Raw genomic sequence first — 27,759 nt, forward strand, 5'->3', positions numbered from 1 at the left:
CATTCCACCTAAACTAAAAGAAATAAAAGATAGAAAAATAAGTAGTAAGCTTTTTCAGTCGGGCGATCTACTAAGAATTAAAGTCCATCCCAAGAGTAAAAAATAAATAGAAAAATATAAAATCGGCGATAATTAAAAATCGGATTATACTAGCAAATCAGAAAAATCGCAAAAATAAAATAAACAAAAACTGCTGGGTATCTTCATGGTGCCGAAACCCGGGAGAAAAAACTGAAGGGCGTTAAAACAAAAAAAAAAGAGCAAAAACATGGATAACGAATATCAAGACGCGGACGAACACAGTGCCGCGGAAGCCAGGCTTGTGGCTGAATATAAGAAACTATGCGCTACGCGAACGACCGTACGCTCAAATACTACGTCGGCAATAAACGCGTTAAAAACTTTAATTTCTGCTGCTATCTTAGACGCGGATGACATCGAGGACCAATGTGCGATATTGGACTTAAAAGAAAACAGTTTAAATTCCTTAAACGACAAAATCGCGGAGTGTCTAGATCCGGAAAAACATGACTTAAAAAAGGAAAATGATAAGGTGGAAGAATACAAAACCGCGATTCAACTCATCAAAACGCAAGTAAAAAAGAAAATTAAAACGGGCGGGAATCACTTTGGATGTCAACAATGGACACGAAGCCTCGTCAGCCAGCTCAGCGGCCTAAAATCAAGAATTCGCCGCTAATCTACTTCAGCAAGTGGCCAACGACTCCAGGCTGCCGCCGCTCATCATCAACAAATTCTCCGGTGATTTCACCGAATGGACCGGGTTCTGGAGCCAGTTCTCAACCACCGTGGATAGCAAGGCAGGTCTCTCAAAGGTACAAAAATTTTGCTATTTGAAGTCTTATCTAGTAGGCGAAGCCCTACAAACGATTAAAGGGTTAAACTCTTCGGAAAAAAACTATGATTTGGCTGTAGTATTATTACGTAATAGATATGGCAAGGAAGACGTAATCTCGAATATCCATATGCAAAAATTAAATAATTTAAATTCTGTACGTAGTTCAAACGATTTACGTGATTTAAGAGAATTTTACGATGCATGCGAAATTAATGTTAGATGTTTAGGAGCTCTAGGCTATGATACAATGGAAAATGGAGCATTTTTATGCCCAAAATTAATTGGGTGTTTACCCCGAGATATAAGATTAGAATACACTAAAAAGCGCGGCAGCTCCGCTGAATGGGACCTACACGCTTTAATTGATTTCTTAAAAGGGGAAGTACAGAGTAGGGAAACGTGTGACCAATTTGGCGATATGCATAATCAAAGTGGTTATCAAAAAAGTGAAAATAATACGGAAGAAAGATTTAAATTTAAACCCCCACGTCATGAGTTCAATCGTCGCATTGACCAAAATCACCAAAATGTCCAAAACCGTCGTTTTGAAAACAAAAACCAATTTCGAAATTCCTCCGCGGCCGTGTTAAATACCTCAGTTAGAACGCGTAACGTTTTTTGTATTTTCTGCAAATCCACGTGCCATCCTACTACCAACTGCGCTAATTTCACGCTGGACCAAAAGAAAAGGATGATAACCGAAGATAATCGTTGTTATATATGCACGCGATTCGGGCACCAAACGAGCGAATGTCTCTCACACTATAATAGCTGCCGAATTTGCGCGGGAAAACACAATGCCGGCCTCTGCGAAAGAAATGAAGTTAACAAGAAAACTATCAAGAAAAATGAAAAAACAGAAGCAGATAAAACAGAAGTTACGGTAAACTCGGTAACATGCGAAAAAGGAAAAATGGTCTTGCTCCAAACAGCGCAAGCGCTAACAAAAAACCCTCAAACCCAAACGGAAACCGTGGTCAGGTGTTTGATGGATCAAGGTAGTCAAGCCAGCTTTGTCACTGAAGATATCGCTAAAAAATTAAACCTGCCGGTAGTTGGCGAATCTACCGTGGAAATTAACAACTTTGGCAATCAAGAGCCCACTACGGCCACGAGAAATATCGTTAAGCTAACCTTGGAAAATGCTTACAAAACCGGCGACGCTGTGGAAATTCTTGCCTTGGAAGTACCATACATCTGTGAAGCCTTCCAGTTATCCAGATGCGAAAATATCAAAGAACAAATGAGAATCAAGAATCTGCCACTCGCGGCACTAGGTATTCTAATTGGAGGAGACACCTATTGGGAGTTTGTAACCGGCAAAATTGAGAGATTTTAAAAATCTTTGGTTGCCGTGGAAACCACGCTTGGTTGGGCTATTGGAGGTCCCGCGAACATGGGAAATCTAGCAGTGGGAAGCTACGCTGTCCGAGTTATGAATGTCAGCATAACCGAAAAAGAAATATCAAAAAGAATGGAATCATTTTGGTCGTTGGATATAATGGGTGTGAAAGAAAATGAATAAATTGATCCCACCGGGACGGAGATCTTCGAAAATTTCCAGAAGGAAATAAAGTTTGAAGATCAGCGATACCAGGTTAATTTCCCCTGGATCACTAGTAAAAGCAGCCTGCCGGATAACCTAGGCGTGGCGACCAAAAGAATGGAGTACCTCGTCAAAAAGTTCAACCGAGACCCCCAGTTTTACGAAAGAAACAAAGAGGTCGTGGAAAACCAGCTTAACTTGGGAATTGTCGAAGAAGTAGATAAACCCGAAGATAAACCAGAGGGAACGTGTTACCTCCCGCACCAGGGTGTAACGAGGCCAGATAGCACGACCACCAAGTTTAGAGTAGTGATGGACGGTTCCTCCCATATACAAGGAGCTCCCTCTCTAAACGATTGCTTGCATAGCGGCCCTAATCTGAATCCGGATTTACTACTCTTAATTCTCAACTTTCGTAGCTATAGAATTGCCGTCACTGGAGATATAGAAAAGGCCTTTCTCCAGGTCGGTTTAGCTAAAAAAGATCGCGATTCCGTTCGTTTCCTATGGACAAATGAAGAGGAGAGCGGAAAAGTAAATGAAAAAAAGTTCAGGGTTCTACGAATGACTCGGGTTTCCTTTGGAATCACTTCCAGTCCTTTTCTTTTGGCTGCGACTATAAAGACTCACGTACAAAACTATGTCGAAAAATATCCCGACACGTGTGAAGCTCTGAGCCAGGATCTTTATGTAGACGACCTAACTAGTGGTAAAGATGACGTACAAGGCGCTTGGAACCTAGTTAAGCAGTCATCAGAAATTCTTAAAGATGCAAACATGACACTAAGAAAATGGAATACTAACACCTAAGAAAAATTTGGAAAAGAGAAAAGGAAGACGCTAATTCCACCGTAAAATTCGAGGACAGTTTAGAACCTAAAACACAAAAAATATTAGGCCTAATCTGGGATCCGAAATCGGACCAACTCTCTATAGAATTAAAAGAAATTCTAATAGCCATCAAAGCTAATCAAAATACCAAGCGATACGTGTTAAGCATAGTATCCCAAATTTTTGATCCTGTGGGCATCCTTGCTCCTTTTACAATAAGAGCGAAGTTCGTCTTTCAAGAACTATGGAAGAAAAAGATATCATGGGACGAACTCTTACCAGAAGACTTGGGCATTGAATTTCAACAATGGCTAAAAGAAATACATGAACTCGAAGAAATAAAAATTCCCAGATGCTACTACGAAGTTAGCAAAGAAGGAAGCTTGGAAAAAGAATTACATTGCTTTACCGACGCTAGCAAAAAAGCATACGGCTGTACTATACTTGAGAACCGTACACAAAGACGGGAAAATTAGCGTGTCCTTCGTCACGGCGAAAACGAGGGTCGTTCCATTAACAAAGAAGGCGGAAAAGGAGTTATCGATAGCGCGATTGGAAATTATGGGATGTTTGCTAGGCGCCAAACTAGTAAACAACGTAAAAACTATCTTTAAAGAAGAAATAAAAATAAATATGTGGACGGATTCAATCATCGCAAAGGCCTGGATTAAAGGATCCTCAAAAATATGGAAACCATTTGTGCAAAATCGCATTGTGGACATTCAAAAATTAATTAGACCAGAAAGTTGGAACTTCTGTCCGGGAAAAATAAACCCCGCGGACCTACCTACTAGGGGGTCCACTCCACGGGAATTGACGGAAAACAAGGTGTGGTTCGAGGGACCGTCTTGGCTTTCAAAAGAAAAATCTGAAAGGCCCACTGTACCGTTACCAGAAGTAAATTACCAAGAAGTAGATGAGGAAAGAAGGAAAGTGGTTCTAGCTATGAAAATTGAAGAACCTGTTGGAATTCAACGAGTCGTAGACTTAAATAAATACAGCAATCTCAACAAAGCGCTGAGAATAATAGCCTACCTATACCGCGTGGCTAAGAAAGCTAAAAATAAAGAAATGATTACGGGCCCAATTTCAACCGAAGAATTACTCAACGCCGAAAATAAATTGATTAAAGACGTCCAAAAAGAAGACTATTTTAACGAAATTAATGCGCTAAAAGAAAAACGAGACATTCCGACAACATCTCCCATTCTAACACTTAAGCCAATGCTAAATCAAGATGGCCTTTTGTGCGTTGGCGGCCGCCTAGAAGAGTCGGACTTCAGTTTTGAATCAAAGCATCCAGTTATTTTAAATAAAAACCAAGAGCTTTCACGAAAATTAATGCAAAGATGTCACGAGGAAGTTCTTCACTCAAGTATACAAGCTACCGCTTCACAAGGAAGAGAAAAATACTGGGTGATTGCCGGACGTCAATTAGCCAGAACTATTGTCAGAAATTGCACCAAATGCAAAAGGTACGCGGCTAAGCCCGCCACTGCCCCTACTGGACTACTACCAAAAGACCGAATTACGAAATCGGAACCTTTCGCTTTTGTTGGAGTAGACTTCGCGGGCCCACTTCTAGTAAAAATGGGAAATACCACAGAGAAGGCATATATCTGCCTGTACACCTGCGCTACAACAAGAGCGTTACACCTGGAATTAGTTCCATCCCTAAGTACCTACGAATTCCTGATGGCATTGAGAAGAGCTATTTCTAGACGAGGTGTACCATCCATTATCTATTCTGATAATGCCAAGCAAAATCAGATTTAGATGTCATGTGGGACAAAATTAATGACGATCAACTTAAGCAATTTTTTGCGAACAAAAGAATTCAGTGGAAGTCAATAGTGGAAAAAGCCCTTTGGGCTGGTGAATTTTACGAAAGAATGGTAAAAACTACGAAACTTATACTTAAAAAAGTATTGGGAAAGGCAGCCCTTAAGTACCAAGAGATGGAAACCGTACTTCTTGAAACCGAAGGCGTAATAAACTCGAGGCCCGTGACATACCTTTATAATGACGCAAACGAGCCCGAGCCTCTGTCGCCCTCACAATTTCTTTTTCGAAAAAGAATAAGTTGCCTGCCACCACAATTACCACCTACAGGGCAACTCCCCGCAAGTCAAACGGACTTTGCTAGAAGATTAAAACACAGAAACGCGTTAATGGAAAGGCTATGGAAAAGATGGCGACAGGAATATCTTTGGAACTCAGAAACGCTCACCACATCTATCTAGCTAAAAACAAAGAAAAAGTCAAAATAGGCGACGTCATGCTTGTGCATGAAGAAAAAATTCCTAAACATATGTTGAAATTAGGAGTAGTGACGGAAGTCATGTTAGGAAGAGATGGGGAAATAAGAGCTTGTTGGGTTAAAGTAGGAAACAATATCATCAGAAGGCCCATGCAGCTGCTGTACGCCTTAGAAATAAATAGGTTTGATTAAAAAAAATAATAGAAAAATAATTAAAAATTACTGTAACTTTAAAATTATGAATGTTCAAAATCATTGTATAAAAAAAAATTTAATCTGTATTGTAATACATACGTATTACCCGGGGGAGTGTAAATACTTCCATTAATTTCAAAACAAATTCCCATTATCAAAATTAAAATTACAAATAAAAATACTCAATTAAAAGCGTAAAATTCCCCCCCCCCCCTTTTTGTAAAAAAAATATATATAAGACCCCAAAACTGTACCCTCTTGGACAAAATGGTTAAAAAAGAAATGAAAAACAGGTATACCTTCGTCACTGGGTTTCAACAAAAATTTCCGTGGCTCAGGCCAAAATTTACCCCTTTTTTATTTGTATGCACTAAGACCTCTCTGCTAAGACCACCCCTAAGAAAAAATTTGTAAAACCGAAGCCAGAGAGTGGCGGAGGTTAAAGAAATCCCTTATCTCACCTTTTCTATCACAAAAAATAAACTTACAAAACCACTGGTTTTCGAAAGAAAATCTTTGGCTTGGCACTCTCTCTCCAGACTCGAAAGGGAAGGGTCATCCAAAAATAAAGAAAATGTTAAAAACTTAAAATATCAGCGGAAATAATGTCATTCCACCTAAACTAAAAGATAGAAAAATAAGTAGTAAGCTTTTTCAGTCGGGCGATCTACTAAGAATTAAAGTCTCTCCCAAGAGTAAAAAATAAATAGAAAAATATAAAATCGGCGATAATTAAAAATCGGATTATACTAGCAAATCAGAAAAATCGCTAAAATAAAATAAACAAAAACTGCTGGGTATCTTCAGGGAGTTCGAACTTAACTGAAATAGTGCCTAAGGTGAATTACTACCTATGCAAAATGAATAAATGGCTGGTGGATAATTTTCTATATCTAAATGGTGAGAAAACGGTATATATGATCTTTTCAAGTGTAAACAAATCACGAAGCTAAGATGAGGTTGTAACTATTGATGATGTGGTTCTGAATTAAATACTTAGGTACAATTATCTAGGCCTCTGGTTTGACCCCTATTTAAAATGGACAAATCATATTGATACAGTCGCACAAAAAGTTACTTATGGCTGCTTTCTCTTAAATAAGAATCATAGCATATTTAATGCCAAGATAAAAAACAACAATATTACACTCTTACTTACTCGCATTTTTCTACTGTATATCAATCTGGGGAAATACATCAAATAGAAATCTAAATCGACTCCTTATACTTCAAAAAAGAGCTATTTGGACAGTAGCAAACAAACCTTTTATGGTCCACACTCAACCTCTTTTCATCTACCTTAACATCCTCCACATCGGAGGAATATATTGTCTTTCAACGTTAATCTATATATATAAAAGTATAAATTCTGGAGATTACACCTCTTTTGAATACAGTAAATTAAGTAGATGCCACAAGGAAACATTATATCCTATTTGTTCCACCTGCCCGTCCTTCGATCAAACTTAACTCAATATTCTGTAAAGGAGTAAAACTCTACAATGATTTAATCCCCAAACTCAAATACGATTGACTACATTCAAGAATGTTGCGCAAAAATTCATTCAAAACCAGGACAATAATGCTCTTCTAATGAAGTAAAACGATTTCTCCTTCTACTATATACATTTCCTTACATATTTATTTATTTGTATTTTAACTAATTTCTTTTTTTTTCTTCATTTATAACGCCTATAAAAATATAGTGGCATAAAAGTCGGTAACGACTTTCCCAACTCTTATTGTGTTATTTAACACGAAAAAATAAAATATTATTGTAATTATTATTAAATAAATATTTCCCGTTTCACTCTCCCTTTAAAACCGCGTATTTATTGAGGCCAAAACTCATTACTTTTTCACGAAATGTATTACGAGAATAATCGTCTGGAGTTTATAAAAGTTTGTTGAAAAACCAATCTTAGGTAATGGTCTTTAAATGGTAAGAAACGCGATCCGGTTCATAGCAGAATTCAGTCTTAGAAAGGGTAAATATTCCCTTACAGAACCTGTTCCCTTCCACGCTTAACTTGTCGAAGACCAACTCTTCTAATCTTGTTTTTGTTAAATTACCAGTAATATTGACCACCTTCTCTGGGTTTAAGACGTCACGCAAAAGGATTAATATAACTCCTATTAAGTTCTAAGTTGATTCAGGCTTCAAGATTTATTTCAATTTCGCCATTACGCTTATAGCTCAAACAGAAAGCTCGGTTTGATCAAGAAGCATTAAATAATGTCCGTGTGCTGTGCTAATTGCGAGAACTACCCTGATTTTAAAATACAATTCAACTGCAAGTACAAAAAATTCAAATTATTCTGTTAAATTACTCTCCCTAAGTACTAATAACAATCTATTTAATAATTAACAATCGAAAATCCATCAACAACACTATACAGTCTTTGAAGATTCCGGATTGTAGATGCTCAAATAAACCTGCTGACCCCAAAATGGAACTAAATGAAATGAAATATCTGGGCAATAATAGATATTTTAAATAGGGCTCGGGGATCGGTTAACTATTATTCAAACATATTGACATACCAAATTTTGTAAAACGAAGATTATATAAAAGTATTCCGTCTCGATTTTTTTAGAAAAACGTAGATTGATGCAATTATTAATCGTAAGTACTTTTTCCGGAAAACTAAAATTTTCAACATAATCAGAAGAATTTTACTGAAAAAAGTTTTTTTGCGATACGTTTCATACGATTTCCAATAAAAAAATATGATCCATACGTTTCTTGATACAAACGTGGTTTTGGTTTCAATTTCAATTAGTATTTGGATTTTGAACGAGTAACCGCCACTATTATTTTCTACGATAAGCTTTGATCTTTTTTAAATTGTTTTAGCTCTATGTTAACAAAAAAGAAACGCAAAGTTCAAATCATTGACAAATAATTGTATTAAAAAACCTGATAATAGTATGAACTATCAATAAAAACATTGTGATTGTATATTATCAGAAGTATAAAATATTTCTCTTCGAGAGAAGTGTAACACAAAGCGTGGTAACATGAGAAAATTAAAAGCAACGAAGATTGGGTATAAAGTCGATAGAATGGACACATATCATAGCAAGAATTTATTTACTATAAGAATGCCTTAGTCACTAGATTTTACGCTTCTAATCTTACGCCGGTGTTAGCGGACAAGTAAGTACCACCCCTTTCTTGTCCGTCATTGCTCTGCGCTTTCCCATTGGATCCCGTGGGTATAGGTCATACAGACGCGATTGACGTATTCCGAATAGAGAAAAAAAACCTCGAAGAAAGCTAACAGAAAATGGAGGCTGCCAGCGGTGCTGAAACGGTTAGGGAATGGTTTTTAATTGCCATTAACAAGTTAGTTAAAGGTTTTGAACCTAACTTAGTAGATTTTGAATACGTGTCTCTACGTGAAAATCGTTCGTTCTATAATTGTTTCTAAATCGAATCAAGTGTACTATACTTATGATTTCGTCAGTTCCATAAACCAAACTAAGGCTTAACGGAAAGGTAAAAGAGATAGATCATAGATGGTGGAAAACATAGAGTAAGATAAAATATTAAGTCCCGCCTCCGTTGTCAGCCTCCCCCCACCCATGAGGGGGGATTGTCGACTATCACGCGCGCACCATACGCCTTTTTAGGCCTTCTTATAGTAAATTCCTTCTTGATCATAGTTTATATAAAGCGAGAAATTAAGACTTTACTCCTCTGTATTGTGAAACTCTTTCCGTAGGTAATATAGGGTGACCTTTGACATCTTTAGTTAATAACTAGACGGCCCAAGGGCTCGTAATAGTAGCCATATCGTACGAGTGAATAGCCCCTCTATACCCTACCCTAATGAGTGTATAGCGCTATCTTTTTCAATGCTTAAATGATTTACCGTGCATAAAATCAGAGTTAATAGTCCCTCGATTCCCTACTCTAAACAGTGATAAAATTATAACCGTATAAATTTACTTATGCTGTAATTCTAATATTCCGGCGAATCGAAGAACAGAACATAGACTTATGCCGATGCACACTTATCGCATTTTATAAATTTCTAACAAGGACTTATGCCTAGAAACTTTTGAAAGAGAAAGTTTAGTTATAGTGATTACGCATTTTAGTGATTATCCCCTCGAATTACCTTTAGCAATGCTAAAATGATCAAACGCATAATGCTTATTTAACACTATGTTAGCTCTATCTAAACCCACACTTGAATTCACCGCCAAAACGTTCCAGTCAAACATAACATAGATGACGATAGCTACCGAACGAGAACGAAACACATGAGGAGCGCGGTAGGAAACGGGGAAAATCGTTATCTATTTAATTAGCACATAAATAAAAAGAAAATAAATATAAAAACCCCAAACATACAAATTCATAAGTATCCGACCCCACAGATAAAAATTCAAAAGTATCCGACCCCACAGATAAGGAGGCACCCCCACCCCACATCACCCCAATATTTTAGAGATAAAAATAAATGATAAAAAACTCGGGATTCCTATCAAGTCTCTATGGTTCAGTGTTAGAATGTCTGTCTACTACGCCAGCGACCCAGGTTCGAGTCCCGGGTCTGACCTGAAAAAATTTTAATTAAAATTAAATCTCTAACCGAGCCCAGTAACCCCTATGGGTGGGTTGTGGTAATATAAAGTTCCTTTTAAGCTAAAATCTGACGACAACGAAGCGACAACCCCGGCCACTACTACTACGGACGACGGCTCGGGTCAAACTAAGAGCCTATCGTATACTACGATATGGCTAAAAACGGAATAGAGAAGACTTTTTGAAGTACATGATCAAAAGATGACTCTCTGAAATATAGTAGCCGGTAGGGACGAGTGGGCTTTGTACCTAACGTGTCTGTCTGTGTTTTGTTTTAACTTCTGCAATTGCTTTTCAATAATGAGAAATGATTGCATGTCTAGGTAATCCTCAAATATTATTTCACTTCCCCTGTTTACCTTAACCCTTTTATATTCCACAAAGCAAAAGTAGATTTCAAGCCCGGAAATCAAGGACGTTAAGCTCATACACACTTAATGCAGTTTGCCCATTAAAACCTGTGTAATTTTGCTAATAGTTTAAGGTGGTATCGCGACATGCCTAAGGCGAATATATATATATATATATACTTTTTAGGTGTTTGGACTCTTTTGAGGAAAATATTATGCTATACAGTATAGTCCACTAACGTAATAACTATGGCTTTTTGGAATTGTGTTTTATCGAAAGGATTGTAATAATAACTGAGTTAGGTGATCTGATCATAAATAACCGGTACGGAGTAAGACGTATACATGTTAAATTCTACCAAAAAATTATAGTGACAATATTACAGATGAATTTATAGTAAAACCATTTATTTCGATATTTTTTACAAACCTTAAGTTCCAAATATTTCGCTAAAAGTTAGACTTCAAATCAATTGAATTTTACAATAGAAGACAGTTTTAATTTAACCGAACAAAGATTACGACCCTTTTTCTGAATAATTTTTTTTCCGAAAATTTTGCCGATTGAATACATTTGTCGAAAAAAATCTTACTTAGATTATTCAATCTAAAAAAATATCATCTAAAAATGTTGTTTTGTTTAAATGAATAAACTTCTGAATAGTTTTCGATTATTTGTAGTTAACCGTATTTTTCGAAAAAAACGATCAAAAAACCCCGAGCCCTAATTTTAAATACAGGTATATAATTAGAATTTTTAAAACTTAATGTTATTTATCCTTGATTTTTAAAAACGCGTCACTTATTATAGGTTCGCCAATGAGACTGCAATTGAATACGCGACACCTTTTGTGAGTTTATAAACACTCGTTGAGGCGTTGTTCAAGCGATACTAAATTAGTGTCTCAGAAATAGAAATCCTTTTCTTGATGACATTTTCATTTTCATTTCATGTCAGTTAATGTGGGAATCTAAAGGCAAAGAAACTGAGAACACAATCATGGCGGATTATTTAGAACGATCCCTGAACATGAAGTAAATTTCATATTTGAAACTTTATTTGACGACTATTGATTTGAGGGAGCGAAAATTAATCGCCTTGAGGCGCGACTCCTTGCTCGCTTGTTTGACAAAACGTTTCTACGAAAAGTGGAATAGACCTGTTCAAATTAAGGGCCGCGCATGATAAGTTGCAATGTTTGGGGGCATGAGTTATAGCGCTTCTATGGAGTTAAACGTGTAAACTAAACTACGATGGACGTATGGGAGACCTTTTGAAATTTAATATTAAAATAAAATGCCTAGTATTTAAAACCGAGATAGTACAAATAAAACTATGTTAAGAAATAAAGTGTTTAAGTTCTAATGGAAACGGTGCATTGATATTAGTAGGCCGCTATAACTCACTAAGCCTTGGCGACGGTACGGGATCATCGCTTCATCGGCGAATAGACGGCGATGTCCGCCGATGCCGTGCCGAAAGCGCTGTGTATAAATGCCCGTAAGCCCTGGCGCCCAATTTAGTGAGTAGAATTTCATTAAATGCCCTAATTTTACGTCTATCAATTGAATTTGATAAAATTTCACCTCGGAAGTTCAATTAATACTTTTACAACAAGTAATACAACACTGTTTTATAAAAATAAACTCGAATGCGTAGCAAATAAGGCAAAAGGAATGGTTAAAAGTACTGCACTGCCCCCAAACATTCTTTCTACGCATGCTCACCTCTCGAAATTTCCCCCCCCTTTTCACCCCCGCTCTACCGGTGAAAAGGTCTATTGGAACCGTTTAACGCACGATTTATCCACGTTAACCTACTTTATAATACACGTTTTTAAAACGAGAAATAAACGAGATTTCTCATGTATTTGCGACAAAATAAACACGTGTGTAAACACCGTGTTTCAAGGTGACATGATCACCGTTTTAAAAACGTTAATACACACGTTTATTCAATGCTACGTTTAAACGTTGTGTCAACGTGAATTTGCTACCTGGGTATATACTTCCTTTGGGCTGTTTTTGACTTTCAATGGAAACTGGGTAGATACCATTCTTTTGAATCCTATCCACTCGGTGTTTAAGCTCATCATTTCTTCTTCACTTAGCATTGGTTGGAAAAAAGCTTTCACTTCTTCAATTTCTAATGTTCCAAACTCATCCAAAATACTATCATATGGCCAGAGTCTGGAGTCAAAAATGTGACCGGCTGGAATTTTTTCAGTGGTTAAGTAGAGATTTTCTAGGCAAGAAGCCACTTTTTCACAAAGCATTGCACTCTCTTGTAGAAACGAGTTTGCATTTTCTAAATCCATTTTAATATCTAGGCCTCTAAATACACCAGGTGTTTGTAAAAGTTCATCAGTAATAGATTTTACTTTCATTCCCCCGTCTAACTTGAGATCTCTTATCTCCCTCACTACACTTTCGACTTCGTCTTTTGCTTCATACGTTAGGATGTCCCTTTTTTGGAGTTGTTTTGAAAGTCGCCCAAGTTGAAAATATATATCGTACATTAGAGCTAGGGTAGCAATGAATGACGATTTTTGAATATTTTCATATAAATCCAGGGCTTTTACCCTTGTTTTAGTGTCATTTGAATTTATTAGCTCCTTCAAATGGAGTGCTAAAGGCTTCCAATTTTTCTCTACCGCTTTTACCGACTGAAAGTGAAACATAAGCCAACGAGTCTTGGGAAGTGATCCAAATTTGAATATTGTTTCTTGTATTTCATTGGCGATATCTTGTATTGCATCAAGTTTTTTGAAGGACTTGTAGTAGAACTTGAAGATGTCTTTAATAATTTCAGCAAAGTCTTCAATATTCTTATTATCACGAAACGCTTCTTTACACAAGAGTTCAGTTTTGTGAGGCATGCAATGAACCCCGATAAGAAATCTATTTTGCTTTTGCTTCCTTTGTATTTCTATTAATCCATTGTTTTTCCCATGATAGACCGAAGCCCCATCAGTACCAATACAAACCAACTTGTCAATCCAATTCATAATTCCGAGAGATTCAAAGTGATCTTGCAGACATTTGTTAAGACCTGCTGCAGTACCAGCTTCTGGGTGTAATATTGCTAAATACTTCGTAACAGGTTTGCCCGCATCAAGAAAAGAAACATAAATGATTTCGTGGCTACTACCATGATGATCAAGGCAAAATAATTTGCTTTTTTTATCTGCATTGCTGTCTCATTTTTACAAACCTGTGAGATATAATCGGCAAAATATGGCACAGTCTTGTTATGACTAGTATAGGCACTTCCCAGATCAACACCATTTTTTCTTTGTAGGTTGCACAAATCAGGAAATTTATTGTAAGAGGAATTGGACACTACAATGTAGTATACCGTATTAAATATGTGTGTTAGTTTAGTCTTGTTCTTTTCGTCGAGTTTTAACATAGCAGCTGGTAAAGGGCTGGGCTCTGAGGACTTTTCTGTAACATTTTTCTCCACAGAAACACATCTAGCGTGTGAAATAGATTTTTGGTGCGTTTGAATAGCTGATGCTTGGAAGTTACTTTTACCTCTGATGAAAAAATTTGAGCTTTCTTTATAATTCACTTTCTCATGTCTCCTACAAACTTTGCAAAACATTTTACATTTTCATTTTCACTGTAGTCTAAAAAGTCATACTGGGATTTCCAAGATTTTATAAATTTTCTTTTCTTTCCACCAAGTTTATTTGTACTTGACACTGAAGAATCTTGTGAATGGCTCGTTGTATTTTCATCTTCAACATCAATTTCTTCACCCGTGGCTTGACTGACTAATTATATTTCTTGATTTTGACCACTATTAATTGCAGTTCCTATTAGAGGGATATTCCCGGTCCCGGATCTCCATAGGGAATCAAGTGTTCTAGAGTTTTCTGGGTTGCCTTTCAAAAATTTTTTGGGCCTTCCAGGACCTGGCATTGTTTATTTAAACTAATTCAAAATAAATATGGTTTTGGGTTATCAACTTATCATTATTATTAACAAAATCATTCATGCAAAACACTTACTCAGTATTTGACACAAGGCATAACGTTGGCGTTCCTACTCCCCTCTGGATTCTCTGGAACTTGCTGGAAGCAACACCGCGCGGCGCCTATATATACATATAGTCGGCTTTGCTGGAAGCGTCGTCGTGACTAATACGACTACTAGGCCTAATGAGTAGTGACAACTAGTGCTGACCATGGTCTGGGCTGTCGACTACAAAAAACTTATTCTAGAGTATAGACGCTAGTCAAGATCAATAGACTACAAAACGTTTGTAGGGAAATTGTAGCCAAGGAGTAATAACTACATAGGAGTAGAATTGGGAGAAAAGGTGTTGAGCTAGAAAAATTCTAATAACGAACCCCGAATTATTAAACTGGTCCCACCGTCTATTTTTTCCAAAGACGATAATTAATTAAGTGGTCCCTGGGACCAGTGACCCCAAGTTTTGGAATAAATAAACTGGTCCGAGCAATTAATAAACTGGTTTTGGACTTGTAAACCTGTCTTATTTCCAACCCTGGACCCGACGCCATCTCTTAATATCAATTCTTATAGCACCCTTGTCTTGTAACTAAGGTAAGGGTAACTTACAAAGTGTTTTATTTAAAATTATAATTAATTTAAAGAATTCGAATAAAGTATAGTTTACAGATACTCCTTGCTGAAATCATTAAAAGCAAAATAGCAGTCATTGGCTTGTTTTGAATTGGCTCTTCATAACATTTTAATCCACGATTTGATTTTTTAAGCAAAGGGAATTGTCCGAAAATCATGTAAGCCTGAAGTTTGGTATAATTTTAGTTTATATTTTTTCACAACAATTTAAATATATTTTCATTTCAATAAAGTTATAAAATATACCTTTTCAAAGCCATTGTCAACTATTCTTTGTCCTAAAACATGACCTTTACCAGCAAGCATTTACAGCCTTTTTTCATGGGTTCCGTGACAAATTTTATATGTTTCTTTAAAGTTGTTGAGACCTATTTTGGTAGGATTTTACTTTATCTAACTAACCCAACCAACACTTGATTCTAGGTATTGTCATCTTTCCTTCGGACTCGGGATAGTTTCTGTCTCCTATTTCGAGTAAGAGTTCAGAGAATAGCCCAGCAGAGGATCACCCCTCTAATGGAACCTCATATTCTTCCTGAGAGACACTTTACAAATCAGAGGCCAAAGATAAGACGCTTTGAGGCACGCCTTAACCTCGTCAGCTCGAGTTCCTCTTGGCACTACGGACAGAGTTTGTCGAAAGTCTCCAGCCAACAACACAGTGACACCTTCCATCAAACCGTCGTTGGCCCTGATGTCTTTGAGGGTTCTGCTAAGAGCCTCAAAAGCTCCTTTGTGCGCCATAGTACTTTTGTCCCATACTATGAGCTTGCAGTCTCGCAATACTTGGGCGATGTTGCTTTGCTTTGTGATATTGCATATGGGAGTTTCAGCATAAATGAGATTGAGTGGCAGCTTAAATGCAGCGTGAGACGTCTTACCTCCTTCTAAAAGCGTAGCGGCGATGCCAGAGGAAGCGACAGCCAAAGCGATGCCACGACCACTTCGAATCTCAGCTAAGAGCAAGGTAATGACGAATGTCTTACCGGTACCACCAGGAGCATCGAGGAAAAAGACCTGCCCATCTCCTGTCTCAACGCTTGTTATTATTTTAGAATACAGAGCCCGCTGCTCATTTGTCAATAAAGGCTCGTTCTCCAGCACTTCTTGTTCCAAAGCGTTCACGCCATAACTCGTCTCCCTCAGATAATCCCTGTTCCCAAAGACTTCTCCAGATCTTGTCGGTCGAGTCAAGCCATACTGTGCTAAATCTTTTCCTCCCAGAGCCAATACTGCGTCTTCAATCTGCACCAAGCATCGGTTGTATACTTCGGCCATTGCGTGCTGCTCGTTGCCTAGCAAATTCCGCGCCACTTGCCGAATAATATCTTCTGAGAGATAATCTTTGTACTTGTTCCAAAGGCTTTGAGAATCGGGGAGTTGACAGAACACAAACATCACAGTGAAAAGTTACCGCAGTTTCAAGGGAGATTGACATAAGGCAGCTTACTCCGAGGTAGTGTCCTAGTGTTTTCCATCATCCAATAAGCTAAGTGCGTTACATGCACTTTGGAATGTGGAATGGATGATACCGTTCACGATCTTGAGGTCAGAGAAAGACATCGGACCACGCACTTTATGTAGTAGTAGTCGGAGGTGATAGCATTCGGTGTTTTTCGGATAGACAGTGTACACCCTTCCAAGTGCGCGATCCTTCTTCACTCCTGGCCAGCCGACGACATTCTTCCCTAGCTTCCTTCTTGAGAACTTGTTGTTTTTGTAGACAAAGTAAGAAGCAACCTCGGAGTATAGGAGTGTTTTTGCAAAAGCGTCAATTTTGCACAGGCCGACGAATGCCAAAAGTGTTGTCTGAGGAGGATTTCTGATTCTCTCGGCAAGGTTGTTGTCAGTGAGGTACACTCGCTGACCTTTCTCAAGTTGAAGAGCCAGATGTAAGACAGTTGGATACCTTTCATGTATGGGGAACCCCAAAATCCTCCAAACAGCCTCAGAGCTGCTGATTTACCTACCGCTCTCGTATAATTTCACCTCATCCTTAGCTTTTTCTGTTGCAAATGCAGCCTGATCACTGCCCTTGTTGATGTATTTACAAATCTATTTGATGCTTTTGACAGAGTTGCAAAACTCGACATTGATGTGAGCATTGAACGTACGTGACAATACCGGGTTCAAGGGCAGCACCCAGCGATTGTCTAGCTCGATTCCATTAACATTTATCGAGAAGCCACCATCTTCAGCAGACCTCCTCCTGTATTGCGGGTATCCATCGTCAAATGTCTGGGTGTCCATCAGAAGTTGTCGAGGGTACCTCTTGCTGCAATTTACTTTCATACAGGGCGAATTCAAATTGAAGGCTCCACAGGGACCGTGAATCATGTTGGCCTTGATGATGTCATGACGCATAGGTCTTGTTTAGGATGAGGTATTTCGGCACATATGACTTTGTCAATCATGTCAGGAGAGATGCGCTGATCTAACCACAGTAAGATGTGGATGTGTGGCAGACCCCGCTTTTGCCACTCCACAGAGTACATAAAGCACGTTACCGTCCCAAATAGATTGCCCTTGTCAAAGAGAGACATCATTTTTTGACCTTAAGATGGAACACCCTCGCTATGATGTCGTGGCGATCGTGAGGCCTTTGACCAGGCAACAGTGCATCAGTGATATCTTTCCACTTGGGATTACACGTGAAAGTGATGAAGAGATCAGGACGGCCGTAGTGGCGAACGTATGACATTTCGTCTTGAGTTCGATCCTGCATGTATCGTGGTCCCCCAGTGAAGTATGAAGGAAGCACTACCATCTGACCCAGTTGACCATGATCAGAATCCTGCCTTCCCACGGCATCCCTGAGGTGAATATAACTGTCTACCTTCAGCTGCGCCTGGTTATTCCTTATGTAGTTTAACTTCTCTGTTTCAATTTTCGCATACATGTCAACCACAAATTGACAAAAGAGTGATCGAAATAAAATCAAGTGATTGACCTGCCCTTCCCTCATCATAATCCGGTAAGAATAGAAGCTCGCTGCGGAAACTGTCTTCTTTAAGGGCAACTTGGTAAGGGGGTCGTTGAAGTTACTTTTCTTTGTCTTAGTATTGGCAACGTCCTCACGGCTTCGTTTGGTAGTGGCGCTGTTGTCAAATTGCCTGATATTTGAAACGGCAATGTCGTCTGTGCAGGTCTCAGTTTCGGAATTGTCGGCACGCCTTTTTCTTGCAGTTGCGTCCTCAGTGTGACTTGTAGAGCTGAAGACGTCGTTTGTGCTTCGCAAGTCATCACAAAATTATTCATGAATTTTATTGACAGAATTGTCCGAATCATCTTTTAAGTCATAATTTTCTGCTTGGTTGTTTTTTGGCTCGTTTCAGCAATTTTTTCAAGTTTCTTCTCCTTATTCAATTCTTTATCGCTCATTTGTTTGTTTTGCTTTGTATTCGCCTTTTCATTAAATAACTCCTTGCTTAGTTCTAAAAATGAGTCTTCAAGCTCGCTATCCAGGTCATCAGAACTATCGAAAAACACTCTAGCCTTTTTTCCTTTAGATTTTTGTTTTTCACATTTCTTCTTCTTCGCATTGCAGTATCTTAGCTTCATTGCCTCAGTTGAAGGGATTTTAATAGTACGTCTAAAGTTTTTAAATTTATTGACCAATCTGGTTCGCCATATTTCGTATGATTTACATGGAAAATCTATAAATTATTGTAAATACAAACTTCTAGGCGTAAAGTAGTATATCATTAATGGGAGGATAAATAGGAAAATAGAGTTATTTATTTTTGATGCAACTGCTAATTTAACCTGTTTGCCCAAAAATCTAAATAAATTTCTCCATATTTTAAAAATTGAAAATAGTCGAGTTTAAAACAAGAATATTAAAAATAAATCCAAATTTTCTTGTGCACAAGAGTCAAAATAGTTAATTAATCCTCATCGTTATTTTTCAAACTTAGAAATACTTTAGCTTTCTGAAAATATTTAAAATATAGTAAATTTTTTTAGATTTTTCAATTTAGTCAAATTCTCAGTGGAATGTCATTGAAAACAAGTCTAGGATAACTCTCATCTCTCTGAAACCGAAGATTAGAGATAATATGGAGCACGCTTAAAGACGTGCTTACATTTCTAGATGAACTTGACTATAAGCAGGGATAGATTTAATTTTAGAAGTAGGAATGGAGAACAGAGTAATGTGGGCGCGCGTCAAAGGCCCGGACCCCCTTCCCCGGGACGGAGAGAGGGGTATGAAAGAAGAAGCGGGTCATAGCCAGAGAGGTAAAAAGGAGTTAACATATTTTTCGCCGTCCCCGTCAGCAGCGTCATCAAAACGTGGTTTAAGTGAGCCAATAATTTAATTTAAACTTTTCGTTACGTGTTGGAGGGAGGGGCTCTATACTGGGCTATGAGTAGGTCTGAAGTAAATTATAACCGTTCTCCATTCCTATCCTTCTAAAATTAAATCTATCCCAGCTCTAAGCAAACATGTTATTCGAAGAATGAAAACTTTTCAAACTTTGTTTCCCTTTTCACTGTCCCTTTAATGAAAGGGAGGGGAAAGTGGGAAAGCCATTTTTTCCCTTTAACTGCAGTAAATAGTTTTCCCACTGGCAACCATGGTCAAGTCACAGTGATATTTAAGGTTACAGATTTAAGTAACTAACATATCCGCATCCTGGATTAGCCTCCAAATGAGGATATTTCCTGAGTATCATTTTCGCCGTGAGTAAGTGAGACGGAGGATATCTAATTGGGATTTAAAAATGCATATTTAAACCTAAAAAAGTCAAATAGACTTTGGGCACTTCTTACGCTTCGTATTTTGACAATAAATCATTAAATATTGTGTTAGTGACTTCTTTTTGAACTTGTATTTTTAATTTTGCCGGCAATTTTTCATAAATTTTAGAATCTTCCACATAATCAGGCATTCTTGGTAGAGTATATTCTAGCACAAAATTAGCTCTGGACCCGGAAGGAATTAAAGCTTTTCGTTTAATCCCAACACACCTACAAAATGGTTTCCTTTTCAGTTCATGGTCATTGCTTAATAAACCAAGGGGCAAATTTCACTTATTGCGTGGAATAAATGAGCATTAAATAATACCATTTAATCAGTATAATCACACGCAATAAAACTAGTTGGTTTGATAATTATTATGATATACATAGTTTACACGCAAGGAGAATTCATACCATTTGCACAAGGAGACCGGTCAACTTAGCGTAAAATAGCAGGCGATTTTACGCTCTAAGTCGCCTGGTCTCCTTGTGTTAATGGTAATAATCATCCATGGTCGTCAACAATGTATTTAAAAATCAATTTTTAGATGATCATGAGTAATTTGCCCCTTTTTGTATATATTTATAACCATGGTAAGTTTGATTCAGGTTTATCAGCGCTTGCAGTGGGTTCAGTTTCTGCCATAACTTCACATGTTGGAGAACTAATTTCATTATGAGTTTATGGGCTCAATTTATCATTAATTCGAGGACCCTAAATTTGAATTTTTTTTATACAGCAGCATGATGTTGAGATTTGTTTATTTTAATGTATCGCGACGACTTGTTTTTTGTTATTGAACTGATAAACGACCCCCCAGTATGGAGCCATTCCCCTTTTTTTAGATCACTATCTAACCCTAAAAGTTCGCTCTTGTTAACCTTTTTTGTATACTTTTACCTAAAAATAGGAGTGCCTCCCCCTTTTGAAAGAAGAGAGGAATTTTTACTTTGACCCTCTCTAAAAAGATCACTCTTGTACTAGCCACCGAGCTGTAAACATGTAACCAATTTTAGCTCAATAAATTTAACAAATTTTCTCGTTTTTACAATTAAACTAACGTCTAAATAATTTCCCTGACGACTCGAATTACAACATGGTGCCGAAACCCGGGAACCCCTTTGGATAATAGTTAGATTTTATTAAAATGAGTGAAATTTCCCGATGAAAACTTTATTGTTCCGAAAAGACTGAAATTAAAAGGAACAATTAAGGTGATTGTGAAATTACGCTAAAAGAATCGACGACATGGCAGACGAAATAGACGACGATACTGGATTACGAATTATGAAACAAAAGAGAACCACTTTAAGACGAATGACCACAACGCTAATTAGCAAGATAGAAAGAGAAGTAAATTCACCATCGACCACAGTTTCCAACATGAAGGTTCACTATGAACAGTTAAGTGCTAAAGAAAAACTGTTATTCGGATTAGACGAAGAAATTATAAACTTATCCGAAGACGAAGAAACCTTGAACCAGGAAATGGAAAATGCTGAAAATTACAGAGAAGGAATAGTAAGAACAAAATGTTTATTGACTGAATTTTTAGAAAGTAGAAGACTTCCTACACTTGATTATGCATCGATCAACCCTTCCGCAAATGGAAACGGTTCTGTTCATAGTAAAGAAAGAAGAACCCCATCCATTAAGCTACCTAAATTGGTTATTGAAAAATTTATGGGAGATCCAAGTCAGTGGAATGGATTTTGGTCCCAATTTGAAATGGCCATCCACAACACTGCAGAAGATGACGTCACTAAGTTTGGATACTTAAGGTCATACGTCAGAGCAGAAGCCGCAGGCTCAATAGCTGGTTTCTCCTTAACCTCTGCTAATTATAAGAAAGCAGTAGATAAACTCAAGAATAGATTTGGGAGAACAAGGTAATCCAGGTAAGAGTGCTCACATAAAAATCTCTTGAGTGAAAACCCTGTCAAGGATATGAATGATATTAAGGGACTCAGGAAATTGTACGATCGGATAGAAGTTCAAATTCGTAGTCTAGAAACTATGGGGTTTCCGCTAAACTCGTATGACGTCATGTTCATGCCGCTGTTAAGAACCCTTATACCAGATGAAATGTCTTACGAATTTGATAGAAAACATCCAGATGATGATGATTATGGAGGAGAGGAAATTCTGGAATTTGTTAGACAAGAAATGGAAGGGAAAGAAAGGCACGCTATTCTGACAGGATCATGGAAAGGTTTGCAACCCAAAAAACCCCAGTTTCCACAAAACAGTCACCAGGACCGTTTTAAAGCCAGAAATTTCAAACAAGAAAACGCGCCAAGGATGAAAATACCTACCGCAGCGGTGCTACACGTAAACGCCTCCAAGGATGTAGAGGTAAATCCAGAACTAGAATGCATTTTTTTGTGAAAAAACTACCCACAAGACCAAGGATTGTACGTCATACAGCGCTACGGAACGAAAGAAAAGAGAAGAAAAGCACGTTGCTTTATATGCATGCTGTACAGACATAGAGCGAGAGATTGTAAGGCCGAATTGAGCTGTCCACTATGCCAAAAGAGACACGAAGTCTCGGTTTGTGAAATAAAGTTTCCGGACAAAGGCAAGGAGAGGGAAGCAGAACAAACAATAAGCCAAAACTGCGCCCCTCTCGCTCGAGAAGGAAGGGAAGAAGTGGTTTACCTGAAAACTGCAGGTGTTCTTGCTATTCATGAAGATTCATAGATGAATATTAGACTTTTTCTTGATGACGGTAGCCAGCGTACGTTTATACGCGAAGACGTTTCAAGAAAATTGAACCTGCCAACTATGGGAATAGAAAACGTGAAAATATTCGCCTTTGAATCTACCATTCCTACTATAGTTAAACGAAGACGAGTCAGGTAAACCTTAAAGGACCTCAAAACAGAAAATGAATTAACAATAGAAGCCCTAGAATCTCCTAAGCTATGATCTGGCACGCTGCAAATTCCTAGCTTAATACTACAAGAAGAAATGAACAATCGATGATTAAAATTGGCGGACGAAAATTTAGAATCGAAAGAAATAGATCTTCTCATAGGAAGCGAATATTATTGGAAGGTAGTGACCGGAAGAATGGAATTTTTAACACAAAGACTAGCAGCCGTAGAAACAATTTTTGGATGGACTGTCCACGGATTTTCTGAAGGCTCGGATAAAGGGATTGCCGTTAATTCCGTAACAGTTCTCTCTGTTACGTCTCTAGAGACCGAAGAAGAATTAGCTTCACAACAGTTGAAAAAATTGTGGGAACTAGACGCGATTGGAATATCTGACCAGACAGATTCGCTGGAATCCACTGAAGAAGAGAAAGCAATCGAATTATTTAAATCTACAATCAAGTTTGAAAATAATCGGTACGAGGTAAACCTCCCGTGGAGAGAAGAAAAGGAACTTTCCTCAACAAATTATGGCAATGCCAGAAAGCGTTTCGAAAGTTTGAAGAAAAGATTCATTAAGAATCCAGAGCTATACTTAGAATATTCGAAGGTCATAAACGATTATCTAAGACAAGGAATCGCCGAGAAGGTATTGATGCCAGGTTCCACAAACAAAGTATTCTACTTGCCACATCATCCAATCATTGACAAGCAAAGAACGAGTACGAAGTTAAGAGTAGTATTTGACGGTTCTGCGAAAGAAGAAGGACACCCCTCTCTTAATTAATGTCTCTATACCGGTCCAACCATGAACACGGATCTATTGAAGCAGTTGATCACATTCAGGATGAAAAAGGTTGCTTTCACTGCCGACATCGAAAAGGCATTTTTGCAAGTTAGCCTGGCGGAATCGGATAGAGACGTGGTCAGATTTCTTTGGACAGAAAACCCCCAAGAAGCAACTGAGCCATTGGTTCTGAGAATGACGAGAGTCTTATTTGGCGTTTCTCCAAGTCCCTTTCTCCTCGCTGCAACTATTAGACATCATATTGAAAAGTACAAGAACACGCACCCTGAGGTCTACGAGCTATTGTTACATTTTCTATATGTAGACGATTTGACTGGGGGTGAAGATGATGTGAGAAAGGCCCTTGAAATTACGCAGGACTCTAAAGAAATTATGAAGGAAGCCAACATGAATCTCCGCAAATGGAAGACTAATTCTCGCGAATTAAGAGAAAATTGGGATGAGACAATGAAAGAAAAGGAAGAATTAACAGAACATCAAGATGGATTTTCTCTATTGAAGGTTTTGGGAATAAAATGGAACCCTGAACAAGATGTCATCCAGTTTGACGCTACGGATCTTCTTAACTTCCTTGAAGAAAGAAAGGACCCGAAAAGATTTGTATTAAAAGCTTCTTCAAGAATATTCGACCCTGTTGGATATTTGGCCCCTTTTATCATTCGCGTAAAATGCCTTTTCCAAGAGATCTGGGAAAGAGGTACAGACTGGGATGAGAGTCTACCTTCAGATATCCAAAAGAAATGGAACAAGTCGTGTGAAGAACTACCTGCCTTAAATGAGGTATACATTCCAAGATATTACTTTGAAGAAGCTGAAGACGGAATCATAAGGAACGTAGAACTACATTGTTTCTCTGACAGCAGTGAGAAGGCTTACGGAGCTGCTCTCTACCTTAGATTTAAAACGAAGAACGAAAAGATACGAACGATACTCGTAACCAGCAAAACACGAGTAGCACCCCTGAAGAAGATAACGCTACCACGCCTTGAATTAATGGGAGCGGTTATTGCTGTTCGCTTAATGAACCACACTAAAGAATACTTTTCCAAACTTAACCCAAGAATGTTTTATTGGACTGATTCAACCATCACCCTGAATTGGATTCAAGGGAGCGCCAATAGATGGAAACCTTTTGTAGCGAACCGAGTTCGTGAAATTCAACAAGGCTCTGAACCAAGCACTTGGAAACATTGCCCGGAAGGTACAATCCGGCAGATTTCCTAACTAGAGGAATGAAGTTACAGGACCTACTCCAAAATACGAGTTGGTAGACTGGTCCAGAAATCTTAAGAACAGAAGTTGAATTACCAAAGCCATCAAAAGTAACAGAAAACTTTGAAATCGTCAACGAAGAACTCCGACCGAAATTTGATGAAATAATTCAAAGTCCATGCGTCATGGAAATCAACGAGCCTCTTTTCAATCTTGAAGACAAAAGCAAACTTTCGAGTCTAATTCGCATTACTGCTTGGATTATGAGATTTATAGAAAACTGCAAGAAAGGAAATCAAAAGAAGAAAGAAACATCACTCGATAGCGAAGAACTTAAAAAGGCCGAGTTGTATTGGATCAAGCGATCACAAGCCGAAGCATTCGGTCCTGAATTGAAGATTCTTGAAGCTAAGAAAATTGTACCGAAAGAATCCAAACTCTACGACCTCTCTCCATTCCTTGACGAAGAGGGAGCACTAAGAGTTGGTGGAAGATTAAAATTAGCAGAATTCTCTTATGCCGAAAGACATCCCTATATAATTCCAGAAAAACATTATTTGGCAAAACTACAGATCTTGTATCACCACGAGAAGTCAATGCATGGAGGTCTATCTGCAACTTTAACTCATCTTAGAGAAACGTTTTGGGTGATCATAGGTCGTCAAGTGGCCAAATCTATTCTAAAGAAATGCATGACATGCAAAAGGTATAACGCCAAACCTCCTATTGTAGCTACAGCACCTTTGCCTAAAGAAAGAATGCTAGAATCAAGACCATTTGACGTCACAGGGATTGACTTCGCGGGCCCAGTTTACGTCGAAATTGAAAAAGAATCAAAGAAGGCTTACATAGCTCTATTCACCTGTAGTACAACAAGGGCTATTCACCTAGAACTCGTTACAGACTTGACGACAGACAAGTTTCTCCTAGCTCTAAGAAGATTTTTGCGAGAAGAGGAATCTGCTCTGAAATTCAATCAGATAACGCAAAGACCTTTAAAAGGGCCGAAAAGGACTTGGAAGAATTGTTTAAGCTAACTAAAGAACCACCCGTACAAAATTATGTTGGACAAGAAGGAATCAAGTGGACCTACATAATTGAAAGAGCCAGTTGGTGGGGTGGATACTGGGAAAGTATTGTTTGAACAGTGAAGACGGCATTGCGTAAAAATTTGGGAAAAACTTCTTTAAGCTTCGAAGAGTTCCAGACTTTTCTAAGTGAGACAGAAGCCGTTTTGAACTCCCGCCCCCCTTTCTTACGTCATGAATGACAAAGACGAACCAGTTCCGTTAGCTCCCTCGGACTTTCTTACCGGAAGAAAGGTCACGTTACTACCACCGAGAACCTTTACGAAAGTTCAACTCAAGAAAAACGACTTGAAGAAAAGACTGCTCTATAGACAGACTCTATTAGACTCCTTTTGGAGAGGATGGAGGAAGGAGTATCTCCTTGAGTTGCGTTCAGCCCATCGTAGTCAGTTCGTTAAGGGAACCAAAGAATTTGAAGTGAATGACGTGGTTTTAATCACAGAAGATGTTAGGCCAAGATCCATGTGGAAGATGGGAAAAATAACAGAAGTAATTCGAGGACGTGATGGTCTCATTAGATCATGCTCGTTAAAAACCACGAACGGAAACATCATAAAGAGGCCTGTTCAGTTGCTTTGCAACTTAGAAGTTAATGACTAGAAACATGAATGACATAATGACTAGAAACATGAATGACAATGTCATTGCGCGGGGATGATGTTGAGATTTGTTTATTTTAATGTGTCGCGACGACTTGTTTAGTTTGAAGGTATCGCGACGACTTGTTTTTTGTTATTGAACTGATAAACGACCACCCAGTATGGAGCCATTCCCCTTTTTTAGATCACTATCTAACCCTAAAAGTTCGCTCTTGTTAACCTTTTTAGTATACTTTTACCTAAAAATAGGAGTGCCTCCCCCCTTTTGAAAGAACAGAGGAATTTTTACTTTGACCCTCTCTAAAAAGATCACTCTTGTACTAGCCACCGAGCTGTAAACATGTAACCAATTTTAGCTTAATAAATTTAACTCATTTTCTCGTTTTTACAATAAATAATTTCCCTGACGACTCGAATTACAACACATAAAGCGTAACAAAATTTAGAAATAAAATGCTTTAGTTCCTAGCCCGGTATTTGATTCAAAACAAAATGCTAATAAGCCGCACCAGTAAGATTTAAGTTTTGAGTATTTTATTTAAACCTGGGATATTTAATATTTATAGAACAAATATTTATGGCGTTATTTGGACTATTTAGCGGGAGTCTGACTATTTTAATTCCCTGTTTATTTAATTTTTAACTTACCTTTTCCAGTACTTTAAAAATCATCTTATTCCTCAGAACCATTTCTTTCGTTAGGTTCACAAACATTTTGTAATCTTCATCATATGTCTGAGAAACAAATATATTATGAAAACTTACATTTGTTCAGTGGATTAGAACAATTATTTCCAAATTTACCCGATACGCGATGTTTTCCCCAACATATCCAGGGAATTCTTTTTTGTTTCTAGTTAGGAAGTCAATTAAACTCGAAATTGACACGCCATTTAAATTGACTTTAATATTATCTTCGCCCTTGCAAAGCAGTACTTCTATTAAATCCATTGATGACATATTATAAACTTGGTAGCCGTAGGAACGACGATATAAACATTAAACTGAATTGAAAGCTAAATTATAAATCCAACCTTTAAACTACTCTTCTTTCTGTGAGTAATATTGTAGAAAATGTAATTAAATCAGAGAAACTAGTACTTTCTCTGATTAAATAGGCCAAATTTGTCGTCTGCATATGATCTGAAGAACGCTGTAGCCATAGCCCTCTCGATC

The 27,759-nt window shown here is 37.9% G+C and overlaps 4 protein-coding genes and 2 long non-coding RNA genes across 6 annotated transcripts; 3 read left to right on the forward strand and 3 right to left on the reverse strand.

Annotated features, from left to right (window-relative positions):
* Positions 1 to 268: 268 nt before the first annotated feature.
* LOC149622308 (uncharacterized) lies at positions 269 to 2,198 on the forward strand. Its single transcript, XM_089853556.1, has 2 exons — positions 269 to 658; positions 711 to 2,198. The coding sequence occupies exons 1-2, from the start codon at positions 269 to 271 to the stop codon at positions 2,196 to 2,198; spliced, it is 1,878 nt and encodes a 625-aa protein (XP_089709682.1).
* A 324-nt stretch (positions 2,199 to 2,522) lies between these two features.
* On the forward strand, positions 2,523 to 3,712 carry LOC149622309 (uncharacterized). Its single transcript, XM_089853557.1, has 2 exons — positions 2,523 to 3,154; positions 3,232 to 3,712. The coding sequence occupies exons 1-2, from the start codon at positions 2,523 to 2,525 to the stop codon at positions 3,710 to 3,712; spliced, it is 1,113 nt and encodes a 370-aa protein (XP_089709683.1).
* Positions 3,713 to 3,869: 157 nt separating this feature from the next.
* LOC149622310 (uncharacterized) lies at positions 3,870 to 5,012 on the forward strand. Its single transcript, XM_089853558.1, has one exon. It carries the CDS (start codon positions 3,870 to 3,872, stop codon positions 5,010 to 5,012), a length of 1,143 nt encoding a protein of 380 aa, XP_089709684.1.
* Positions 5,013 to 12,417: 7,405 nt separating this feature from the next.
* On the reverse strand, positions 12,418 to 15,513 carry LOC149622311 (zinc finger protein 862-like). The gene is made up of 4 exons (XM_089853559.1): positions 15,500 to 15,513; positions 13,854 to 14,178; positions 12,694 to 13,731; positions 12,418 to 12,456 (listed from the first exon to the last, which is right to left on the reverse strand). Exons 1-4 carry the CDS (start codon positions 15,511 to 15,513, stop codon positions 12,418 to 12,420), a joined length of 1,416 nt encoding a protein of 471 aa, XP_089709685.1.
* Positions 15,514 to 19,748: 4,235 nt separating this feature from the next.
* On the reverse strand, positions 19,749 to 20,347 carry LOC149622312 (uncharacterized). The gene is made up of 2 exons (XR_016374970.1): positions 20,027 to 20,347; positions 19,749 to 19,960 (listed from the first exon to the last, which is right to left on the reverse strand). It is a non-coding gene; the product is annotated as an uncharacterized LOC149622312 (long non-coding RNA).
* Positions 20,348 to 20,590: 243 nt separating this feature from the next.
* Positions 20,591 to 27,611, reverse strand: LOC149622313 (uncharacterized). Its single transcript, XR_016374984.1, has 3 exons — positions 27,388 to 27,611; positions 27,232 to 27,318; positions 20,591 to 20,711 (listed from the first exon to the last, which is right to left on the reverse strand). It is a non-coding gene; the product is annotated as an uncharacterized LOC149622313 (long non-coding RNA).
* Between the last annotated feature and the right edge of the window lie 148 nt (positions 27,612 to 27,759).

This window comes from Phalangium opilio, unplaced genomic scaffold (assembly GCF_054372755.1).
Source record: "Phalangium opilio isolate 3A_F unplaced genomic scaffold, DU_Popi_V2 ptg000194l_1, whole genome shotgun sequence".
In the NCBI taxonomy this organism is placed as follows: Eukaryota; Metazoa; Arthropoda; class Arachnida; order Opiliones; family Phalangiidae; genus Phalangium; species Phalangium opilio.

Coding starts and splice junctions, on each gene's coding strand:
- LOC149622308 (XM_089853556.1), top strand. CDS start 269: ATGGATAACGAATATCAAGACGCGGACGAACACAGTGCCGCGGAAGCC. Junction 659..710: donor AACAATGGACACGAAGCCTC/GTCAGCCAGCTC, acceptor AATCTACTTCAG/CAAGTGGCCAACGACTCCAG.
- LOC149622309 (XM_089853557.1), top strand. CDS start 2,523: ATGGAGTACCTCGTCAAAAAGTTCAACCGAGACCCCCAGTTTTACGAA. Junction 3,155..3,231: donor GCTTGGAACCTAGTTAAGCA/GTCATCAGAAAT, acceptor AATTTGGAAAAG/AGAAAAGGAAGACGCTAATT.
- LOC149622310 (XM_089853558.1), top strand. CDS start 3,870: ATGTGGACGGATTCAATCATCGCAAAGGCCTGGATTAAAGGATCCTCA.
- LOC149622311 (XM_089853559.1), bottom strand. Junction 13,732..13,853: donor TTGCCGATTATATCTCACAG/GTTTGTAAAAAT, acceptor CCTGTTACGAAG/TATTTAGCAATATTACACCC. Junction 12,457..12,693: donor GGATAGGATTCAAAAGAATG/GTATCTACCCAG, acceptor ATTATAAAGTAG/GTTAACGTGGATAAATCGTG.